Here is an 11,596-nt window from a genome sequence, read left to right on the forward strand (position 1 = left end):
GATGCAGAGAATCTTGATTTACCTTTATGAGAAATATTCCTTTGGTTGTGACCCATAATTGCTGGATCTAATTGGCATTTGGCATTTTATACCCTGTCGCTGAAACTATAGATGCTCCTCCCCTACACCAGCCTATGCAAGTAGAAGAACCATGACTTTCATTTACATGCATATTCAAAAATCAGCTTTTTATTGTCTCAAAAATGTAGTGGTTGATTTTGAGTTTCACAGTTTAATATGTATAATAGATTGCTTTACCCGTGTTTTAAATTCTCTTAATGTTTATAAGCTTTGCATGATAATGTTCTTAAAGGATAATGCACACTCCATTTAGACTGTGAAATTTAAAGATCAAGTTTGGCAGTCTAAAAAGGAGGAGGGTGCATCATCCTTTAAGAACATTATCACGTGAAGTTTATACGTGTTAAGAGAATTGAACAATACATATATGGGTAAAGCGATCAAGGATATGGCATAGCGATCAATGAAGATAGAGTGGACCATGGGAGACCAGGGTTCACATTCCAACAAAAGCACAAAAAAGTTAGTTGATTTCGTCTTTGGTGTACAGAGTTACCCTGGAACTTTTCTTGTGGAAGTAGCAGGTAACTAGTGAATTAATAAGGTGCACGAAAGTTGGCTCGAACACTGCCTTTATAAAAAAGTGGATTAAGTTTGGCATGATTATTAGATATTTTATTTTTTAGTGATCTAGTATCTGATACTCTCTTTCTGGGCATGGGATTATCTTCGATGTAAAATCTGAAACAAGCTGTTTCATATAGCCTGCTAATAATCTTATGATAATCTGCAGGAAGCAGCTAAACTGATTCAACCCTCATCTAGAAGAGAAGGTTTCTCCGCTATCCCAAATGTAAAGTGGGAAGATGTTGGAGGCCTTGATTCATTAAGACATGACTTTGACCGATACATCGTCAGGCGTATAAAGAATCCTAATGATTACATGGTCAGTAATTCTCTTAAATTATATTGAATATTCAGATAGAATATTCAGATAGAAATACCGCACTGGTTTGTCAGTTGACTGAGCTGATAACTTTCATTTAAGACCTCCTTATGTTATGTTTCTTTTCCTTTCCCTTTATCTTATGTTGGGCGCTTATATTTATTTCGTCCATGATCTTTAGTTGGGCATTTATCTCTTTCTTTGCCCAAGTTTAAGCTGTCTGTTCATTCCATTGCAGAGGATCTTTAAATTATCAATGTTAAGGTGGAGTTTTCTTGCCATCTTTATTGAACTTTCTGTGGCATGGGGAATACCAGAGTTGTACTGTTACGTATCTTTTTTGAGTAATTCTTCTCCCACATTCTTGAGCATCTTAATGTGCTTGGAAGACTATGTGTTCTTTTTGGTGTGATCACTTGTACTTTCTTAACTTAAAAATTGTGTCCTTGGTCCTACCAATGCGTCCAACTTTGTCACAATTGTAGTTGCAAGTGTCCGGTGGGACTTATGTTCATCGGGAACACTGCTACTAGGTTGGGAGGATTCACCATCAAATGAATGCTTGCCCTTTGGATGTAAAATTCATGCATTTCCTTTAGCAAGCATCCTTTGTGTTACAAGTTTAGTAAGCTATCAGTTGATGAATGCAAAGTCAAAGTTAGTACCAGTTCTGTGTGGCTTTTTAGTGCCTTAACCTCAACTCTTTTGTTAATTTTTCTTATGAGTACACCAAGTATAGAACTTCTAGAAGTTGTTTTATATTTCAGGGTTTTGGGGTGGACTTGGAAACAGGATTCTTGCTTTATGGTCCCCCAGGATGCGGTAAAACATTAATTGCCAAAGCTGTTGCTAATGAAGCTGGAGCAAATTTTATACACATTAAGGTTCCTGCAAATTTCTATTTTCCTAATGGCTGCTTTTCTTAAAGTTTTGCACTACTGAACATGACATGTTTTCTCATTTACTGATCTCCTCCAGGGACCTGAAATTCTGAACAAGTATGTTGGTGAAAGTGAGTTAGCTATAAGGACATTATTCACCCGTGCAAAAACATGTGCTCCATGCATTCTATTCTTCGATGAGGTGCTTGTCACTCTTTACAACTTAAAACACTTTTAATTTGTTCTAATAATCCACTCACCTTCAATAGTACTGCAGAAAGCTTTTACTCATTTTTATTTCCTTCGAAAACTTAGGTGCACCTGTAAGATGCTTGCTGCAAAGACTAATACATAGTACAGTGTTCAGATATTAGAGTATGTTTTGCACTGTTGCTTCAGTACCCAAAATTAGTAATAGAATAAGACAAAAAAAGAAACTTTCGAAATTCTTGTGCACTTATAAGATGATTGCCACAAAGTCTAATACATAGTACAGTGTGCAGACACGAGTGCTAAGTTTTGTACTGATGGTTTTATTACACAAAAAAATAAGGGAATAATAGAAAAAGAAAATAGAACTTCTGTGAAAAACACATGATTGTCAACCTTCTTGTTTATTTTCTTTTACATTCGTTTTTATTTTTTCATGTTTTTACAGATGGATGCATTGACAACTAAGCGTGGTAAGGAAGGAGGTTGGGTTGTGGAAAGGCTTTTGAATCAGGTTTGTATGATGGAGCATGTTTTCTTGATAAAGGTGGATATTATATTCTTCTTAACCTTTGCAAATGTTAAATTTTTCTAATTATTGCAGCTACTAATAGAACTAGACGGTGCAGATCAGAGAAAAGGTGTTTATGTGATTGGTGCCACAAATAGGTATATGTTGTTCTTCTGGATATTTGTGCCTTTTGTTTTTGGAATGAACATTGGAAGTAAATGATTCACTTCCTGTTTTGGTTCTTATTCATGTTATTATGTTTGCAGGCCTGAAGTCATGGACCAAGCTATTCTTCGACCTGGAAGGTTAGGGAGACTCCTATATGTCCCTCTACCTACTCCAGATGAGCGTGGTCTAATTTTAAAAGCTCTTGCCCGGAAAAAACCTATAGATTCTAGTGTCGACTTGATGGCTATTGGAAGAGATGATGCCTGTAAAAGTTTAAGTGGAGCGGACCTAGCTGCACTGGTTTGTTCAGCTTTTGTTCTAACCCACTTGTTTTACCTGCCTTTACCACCCCCCCCCCCCCCCCCCCCCCCCCCGCACACACACACACACACAAAAAAAAAACACCTTGAAAACAATGGAACTTGTCACATCTCTTTTTTTCATGGTTGGTACTTTTATCAAAGGCGTGTTTCCTTTATTGACTTTTCCCAGTTGCTTAAATGTGCTAGATGAATGAAGCTGCAATGGTTGCACTTGAAGATAAATTGACAGCCATAGACACAAGTTGTGGTGACATATCATCGACCATCAAGGAGTCACATTTCAAACGTGCTTTGGAGAAAATTTCTCCATCTGTCTCCGACAAGGTACATCTGATTCGAGGACCTGGTATCATTTACAGTTAAGGTATTTATCATTGTGTGCTAAATCCGATCATGGTCTCTTATTATTCTGTTTGTGGATGCAGCAAATAGGATACTATCATGATTTATCAAAAAGGTTCAGAGCAGCATGAAGCCAGAACATGAAAGCCTTGGTGAAGGAGAGGAAAGAAGATGCTTAGAGTGGTGGTCATATCTCCAGCTTAGTAATTCTGGTCTGCACTATAGAGGTTCATGGACCGCTTATACTAGACTGGCATCTTGGATGCTCTTTCTAGCAGTATCTCATATACTTCTCAGCTAAAGTTGTACAATGTCTTCATTTAAAAAACTATTGGAAATATATAAACCTGTACCTGTACAATGTCATCTTCTTGCGTTACAAAGTGCTATGAAAATATTCACCTCAGGGTTTCTGGGACGATTGCTGTGCTGATGTAATTTTCACCTTTTATTACGAGGCGAACTAATCCATTTCTCTCGCCTCCTTTTTCTTTTTTGGGTATAAAAAGGAAAAATGGCTGAGCTATAAACATCTATTTACTTACCAGAAAACTAAGAAGTATGGAGAAATTCAATTAATTCCTTGCACATCGGTGCATGATTTTGCAAGTTATTCCATTGTGTTCAAATTATATATCTCAAACATATTGGTGGCCTTTATATCTTTTGAGCCTAACTTGTCGCTCCCATTTCCAGCGCCCCAAACCTCTTTATCAGAGAGGCAATGGTAACAGATATTTTGTTGGGGAAAAATGACAACATTGAGGGGGTCTGTACTTTCTTTGGAATGAACTTCTATGCACCTTCGGTGATTCTGACGACAGGGACCTTTATGAGTGGGAAAATGTGGATTGGTAGAACTTCAATGCCTGCAGGAAGAGCTGGTGAATCAGCTTCCGTTGGTCTAACAGAAAACTTGCAGCGCCTTGGCTTTGAGACTGATAGGCTAAAAACAGGAACCCCTGCACGTGTAGACTGTCGTACTGTAGATTTCGCAGGACTGGAACCCCAACATGGAGATGAAGAGGTCCTTCTGCTTATTCTTAATATGTAGGTTCTGTAGACTTAACTGTCATCTATGATCTCTAACCATGCTGAACTACTTGTGCAATCCAATAGCATATTGCTTACGACAATGTATTTTGTGAGTGAGTTGCAAATATTGCATGCTTCTGGATGAGTTTCATTTATTAAGTATGTTGTATAACAGTATAAGCTAGTTTCACTTGCAAGTGCATGTGATTTTTATTTGAGTTGTCTTTGGATAAACTTACTTGTCACATTAAATGCTCTGGATCTCTCTGAACCTAGATCCGGTTTAGGATTTCCTCCAAATGTACTCTGATAGGCGATATCTAATACTCTTTTCCCCTAGTCCAATGGTTATTTCTTGATTTTTACTGATAATAATAGATGTTAAGTTTGTCTGATCAAAAACCAATTTATTATAAGCAATTTTATATCTAATACAAAACTGCAAGCATGTGTTTCTGAGTGCTATGTGCTATATAATACAAGTTACACAATGTCCAGCTCCCCTCTCCTGTGGGATAGACCGTAGAGAATAGTATATACATTGTGAGGGGGCTTGCGTTATTGATAGGTAGCTACTTGTAGAGCTTTTATTTTGCTTCTTGCCTTCATTTTATCTCATGAGGGTTTAAGATCTGGAGGCTTGAAATTCCCTTTAGAGTGTGCGATATATTTGTTGGTAAGGTTCACTTAAATTTTTTTTTTTTCATTTGTAATTTATATATATACATGCTCATGGGTCTACATTCATATGCTCCAACATTTATCGTTGATCCTCAGGTAAGCTGGTTCAGTTTTGATGCTAATTACCATATAGAAAGGGAACAAATGTGCTGCTACCTTACACGCACCACAAAGAGTACTCATCAGCTAATTAAAGATAATTTGCACGAAACTCCTACTTATGGAGGGTGGGTGGAAGCTAAGGGCCCTCGATACTGCCCCTCCATTGAGGATAAGGTATTATATGATGTTGCAGACCATGTAGCTTCTCTCTGGTTTTGAGGCATCTCATACTAAATTCTCCGTTCTAGCTCTTATTTTCTTGTTAATATCACCTAATGCGCGGAATGCTTGCGTTTACTGATGTGAGAATGCTGCACATTTCTTAGCCAAAAATGTGAAATGGAAAGGATTAATCTTCCTTCGAACTTTACTTTGCGGAGACAAATTTATATCAGCATATCTTTATTTCGAGTTACAGAGAATTTCAAATGAAGTACAGATAAATTGTAACTTCGGATTTTTTATCTCCATCTTATTTTTCCTGATATTCATGTTTCTTTGATTCAACTCAAATGGCAACCGAAAAGGGTAATTATTTGGATTATTACATTTAGGTGTATAGCATTTCAAAGTTGCTTGTCTACTATTTTGTGAGGATCATATCAATGTGCAGTTCAATAGTGGGTTAGAGTGATTCTGAGGCATAGTTGAAAGTTGATTGATATGGTTGGTGATAAAATCCTCTCACATTTTAAATTCTTAAAGTGGATATCCATCATGGATTGTGCAAATTAGTTACCACTTACTCAGAAGGGTGTTATTCTATGTTGTCGAATGCTCTGTTAAGATGGTGCAATTGTTAAAGGAGGCTACTATTATACTATTTCCCAAGCTTGGAATCATATACACCTCAGCTATGTTTTGAAACTATTAATGATCACTATCTCGATGAAATGTTAATGATCATGATTCCAATGAAGTGTTAATGTTGTCCTTTTTGTTTCCCTGCAAAAAATTTATATCCTGATATTTCAACAAGAGGAAATTTATACCCACTGAAATTTCTTAGTAGTTATTGTGTAACTTGGAAGCTCCTTGTGCTATTGGAGGGAAAAGAAATTAAGTGGAGGGAAGATTTAATTCCATCTGATACTAGAATCTGCTAATGTTATTATAGTTCATCTAGTGAGTGGAGGGTGAATCCTTGCTTGTAACAAAGTATGTGACGAGTATTAGTTGACGTAAATTTAGTAACCAACTCCCTCGTTCAAATATCATGGTTCCAGATTTGAAAACTTATTTGTTCTTATTTTCTTTTTATTTCTCCCATGTGAAGTATGATTATCTTTTTGACTATTTCAGATTGTAAGATTTCAAGAGAAAGAGTCTCAGCAAATATTCCTTGAACCTGAGGGTCGAAGTGTTCCTGAGCTCTACGTGCAGGTTTGCTGACAATTTAATTACTGCCTTACACAAGGAAAACAGCTTTTCGTTGATTGTCATCTTGCTGACAATCTGCAGTGTTTATGGTATAAATCCTTTACATTCAAGCAGTGTATTAATTGATCGACTAGGGGTTATCGCCTCATGGGTGAGCTCTTTGAACTGTCAGGCGCAAAGTGATCCCAGCTAGAAGCAGCAAATATTTCGATTTTGACTTTAAAAGTTGTATTTTCTTTTTTTAAAAAAAAGGAGTAAAAAAAAGGGCCTTTGTCTTTTGAGTTCTTGGTCCTCGGACTCCTCCCAGCTAGAAGCAGCAAATATTTCGATCTGTGGCACTCTATTTTTCGTTGTTTTCTTATTCTTCTCAGCCTTACAACGCCTTTCCTACTGGTACCTTTTGCCTACTTTGAATTTACTTCTTATTTTCTTCTTCAAGTGAGGATTCTTTCTTTTTTATTGTGCAACTCCTCTTCAACCCTTTCACTTACTAGAGTAATTGAATACGAGTTGAATGTTGCAAATTGATTCTTTTTATAATTTATTAACCGAAAATCGAAAATTTAATTTTGCGATGGAGCTATCTTTATGTGACCTTGTTGAATTACTTAATAGGGTGCTTTTGGTATTGAAGGGAATGTTTATTGTGAAAATGTTTTATCTTGGGAAATCATTTCCCACATCATGTTCCCGTATTGTGTACTAGGTAAAGTATGATAGGCGTGAAGGTGGAGGAGTGTGTATGATGACTGTGTTTGGGTAATATTTTAGTACTAAAGGTTAATAACAATATTAGAACGGAAAAAAGGAACGATAGAAGCAAAAATAACATGTCAAACTGTTATCTGCCGAGTTTCGAACTGTGCAATTGAAGCAAATGATATACTGCAAAGAAAAATGACATTTCCCTATAAATGAATGACTTTGGTTTCTCCCATTTGAGGAAAATATTTTCCTTCAATAACCTTATCAAGAAAAATTATTTTGTTGGGGTAAAAATATCTATTGACGCATTGCAAAGTGGCGTCGAGTTTGTAGAGGGTGCTTCTGTATGATTTTGGTGTACAACAGGCAATGGTGGGTGCCGTTAGAGATGTTCTGCACAGTTGGGCTGTAAGATGTAGATGTAGAAGGCAAACGGCATGGAAGGTTGCTTCATTAGCTTTTATGTGGGTCATATGGAAAGAGATAAATATGAGAGCTTTCGAGGGGGTCGAAAATGAGTTTGCACACTTAAAAAATAGCCTTTTCTCTTTGATTGCATTTTGGTGCACCCTCATGATTCCTTCTTGTATAGATGATTGGGTGTCTTTTGTAGAGTATCATTTTTTCATGTAGATTCTCTACTTTTTGGTATACCTCCTGTATATGGGAGTTTTCGTTCCCATTGTTAATAATACCACTTACCTTATCCAAAAAAAAAAAAAAAAGGGGGGGGGGGGGGGGGGGTCAAAGTAACTGAATACTCAAAAACAATTCATCAAGAAAACATTTTAAGAAAAGCGTCTTTGGTCATACCAATCACACCCTTACTGATGTTTAATATGAGTTGTTGGAGTAACATTGTCATTTATTATATCTTAGATGCTGAAATTAGTAATATTTATTGTAATTTGATGTTACAAGTACTAAATCCAGACATATAGCTAATTTTTGTATTTCCGGAGGATTGGGTGCTTTACTTCGAAGAAGTGTACACTCTTAGGATCTTGTCGGGTACACTCTTAGGATCTTGTCGGCTTTTTGTGGTTCTCTTTTTAGAATAATGTATTCAAGTCTGTTACCTATTCCCGAGTATAATGTGCTAAGGTTTTGCCGGTTAGTGATATCCATAAAATTGATTTTAATTTGCTATGACTTGGTCATTTCCAAGGAACCAATGGAGATGTGCTGGTAGGAAGATATGTAGCCTACTTAAAGCTCTCTGTTGACTAATTTCTTATAGTTAAAATTTCATTTTCTTAGTACGCTCTCTTGGAAATGAAATACTCTGATGCTATATATCACTGTATTGCTGAGTAAATACTCCAATGCTATTTGCATAGTGTAATGATTCGTTCATCTGTAGGGATTCTCGACTGGTTTGCCGGAGAGACTACAGTTGCCACTTTTACGAACATTACCGGACTTGAGAATTGTACAATGCTCAGGCCAGCCTATGCAGAGAGTATGATTACTTGCCTGCTTATCAGTGCTCCAGATCCCTAATGACTAAAAGGATCGAGGGTCTTTTCTTTTCTGGCCAGATCAATGGGACAACAGGCTATGAAGAAGCTGCTGCCCAGGTTTTTATCTTCCAATATGCTCACTTTTGCTTATGTATTTTTACCTATGCATCCAATAGATATAGGAAATGTTTAGACTAGTTCCTACTTTTTAACTAGGCCGTTATGATTATTATCTGATAAGTTCTTCTAAGCCTCTTTCGGTAAATTTTTCCTGATGTAGGGGATTATATCTGGAATTAATGCAGCTAGACACTCAGATGGCAAGCAACTTATTGTTCTTGAGAGAGAAAGTAGTTTTATAGGGACTTTGATTGATGATCTTGTAACCAGAGATCTTCGAGAGCCTTGTCGCATGTTAACAAGGTGAAGTGAAGTAAGAATGGTCATGTCATAGCGATGACCTCTTTTATTTTTGATTAAGCAAGCATGCAATAGCTATTATTTGCATACTGTTAAGTTCACTGATGAAACTACAACATTCTTTGGTTGCATTGTTGATGCAATAGCTATTATTTGGGCATAAGGTCGTGTCCTCGGTAAGTTCACCTCTCCCCTGATGAAACTACAACATTCTTTGCCCAGGCAAGTACTCAATCTCGCTTCTCGCATCTTGTCTTCCACCGAGCCACCTCACCTTATCCCGAATATCCTCATTCCTAATCGCATCCCCCGGTGTGGCCCCTCCTCTCCATTCTCTCTCGGAAATTTCTTTTGGGGAAAGTGGGGATCTTTGGCCAAAACTCCCCCCCTACCATGTCACAACCCTACTTTTGAGGGAAATTGCCCTTAAGGGTTTTGGGGGCAAAACCCGTACCGGGACTCCGGAACAAGCCCCCCCCCCCCGCCCCCAAAACGATGTGGGAACATCCCCCTTTAAACTCCCCCGTGCCGCCAATAGACCCAAGGGACTTGGGAAAATACTTTTCCGGATGGCCCGGGGAAAAACCACTTCCCAAATCACCCCCCCGGGGGCTTTTCGAACTTACACTCCGGTACCGGCTCCGGGCCCCCTTTAAACCCTTTAGACTCCGGGGTATGTCTCCAAAACCCCCGGGTTTTCGTTAACTCCCCCACGAGTCTCGTCAATTTGGGGCTATGTCGTCCCCGAAAACATTCAAACCCGGGACCTCCCCGAATTTGCCCTGTCAATCCCTCCCTCCCAAGGAAAAAAAAAAACGGGCAAAGGGGTCCCCTTTTCAAACCCCTCCTGGGGAAAATGCTGAGGGCTCCTCCCCCCTTTTTTTACCCCGGTTTTTTCCCCCCTACTTCCCTTTATCCTTTAAGTCCCCGTTCCTTTTGCCTCCAAAACATTTCCATGGGGTCTTTTCCGGGGAAATTTGTCTAAGCCCTGGGGCGATGAACACCTGTGTAAAGTCCCCCCTTCCCCTTTTTGCTTTTCCCCTCCTTTATAAAATGGATGGCCGTAGTTGAACGTCCCCCAAAATAAACCCCGGTTTTTTGAAATAGACAACCTCTCCCCACCCCCGTCTCCCCCACCCCCTTTCCCCCCCCTTTCATGGGATGGCTTAGCCCCTTTTTACCCCTAGTTGTTTGCAATTTTTGGATATCTCCCCCACTTCATGGGGATCATTACACTCGCCCTCCTTCTTCGGGGATCTGCCGGGCTTAAAGATGACATTCCCCAGTCGGCCCCTCCCAAAATGTTTGGGCCCCCTTTTTCCCAACCCCCCAATCCCCGTGGGGCCCCGTTTTTCCCCGCCATCCCAGAAGGGCCCCCCCCTCGTCCCTTAATACCCCCCAAAAGCCAAAATCGCGACTCCTTCCCCGATGTTCTTTCCCCAAAACTGTTCTGCCCCTTCCATTCCCGAGTTTGGAGGGGAAATATGAGGGGCCCTCTCCCTCAAGGGGAGTCCTCTAACAATCTTTGCCATGCTCGTCCTTTATGCTTTTACTTGATCCACCTCACGTGCCTTTTCCCCTTTGCCTTGGCTGGGGAACAATTTCCGTTTCCCTTTTTTTCTACAATTCACAAAGTTCGAAAAGCGCTGTAGATTTTTGCGGTAAGCCTGCCAATTTGATAACTTCTCGCCTCGTCACTTTACTTTTATCAACCCCGCTAAAACAGACAACTCACTAGACCCCCGGTACTAGCCGTCTTATCCCACTCTTGCTCGCATCCCCGCTCTATCCCAGGCCCCCGTATCCTTTTCTAAGTTAAAATTAAATGTCCGATGATTTGTCAAACTTATTTTAGGATGGAGGGCGTAGTTATGCAGATGGTTTGAGTTTGATTTGTTATACTAGTCAGTCGTGTTTTCTAAAAAATGTCCGATGATGAAATTTTGGATATAACGTGGGTGAAGTGAAAGATGCGTGATTGTGGTGGGAGGAGGGCACGCAGGGTGTGAAGCTGCCCTTGCTTCAGCACGATTAGGGGCGAAAACGCTGCTTCTTACTCTTAATCTTGATGTCATGGCAGGTAATGGGAACTCATCTTTTGTTTTTGCACTAATTCTGTTACGTGCATGTACTTTTTTCTTGGCGTTTCATTGTATACTAACATTTTAAATTGTATTCTTTGGCTATTTTTGAAATGAGGAAAATTCAGACTTTTAGGAATAGAAACTTGAATATTAGTAGAATGAATTAATCTAATCTGAGTTAGCTCCAAAATGGTCAAACTGGACCCTCGATAACCACCTAAGTGGCAATAAGTTGGAACCGAAGGAAGTCACGACTGCGTGATTAATAAAAAGAAAGAAAAGATTGGAATAGAAGGACATGCATTTCTGCTTTCCGAGAGAAAA

At 39.1% G+C, this 11,596-nt stretch overlaps 1 protein-coding gene and 1 pseudogene across 1 annotated transcript; both read left to right on the forward strand.

Annotated features, from left to right (window-relative positions):
* The first annotated feature begins 484 nt into the window (after positions 1-484).
* LOC132043018 (cell division control protein 48 homolog C-like) lies at positions 485-3,820 on the forward strand. Its single transcript, XM_059433512.1, has 9 exons — positions 485-605; positions 798-967; positions 1,735-1,851; positions 1,946-2,050; positions 2,507-2,572; positions 2,663-2,727; positions 2,836-3,037; positions 3,247-3,384; positions 3,486-3,820. The coding sequence occupies exons 1-9, from the start codon at positions 485-487 to the stop codon at positions 3,531-3,533; spliced, it is 1,032 nt and encodes a 343-aa protein (XP_059289495.1). The 3' UTR covers positions 3,534-3,820.
* Positions 3,821-4,081: 261 nt separating this feature from the next.
* Positions 4,082-9,222, forward strand: LOC132043019 (uncharacterized; annotated as a pseudogene).
* Positions 9,223-11,596: the final 2,374 nt, after the last annotated feature.

Source organism: Lycium ferocissimum, unplaced genomic scaffold (assembly GCF_029784015.1).
Source record: "Lycium ferocissimum isolate CSIRO_LF1 unplaced genomic scaffold, AGI_CSIRO_Lferr_CH_V1 ctg20062, whole genome shotgun sequence".
Taxonomy (NCBI): Eukaryota; Viridiplantae; Streptophyta; class Magnoliopsida; order Solanales; family Solanaceae; genus Lycium; species Lycium ferocissimum.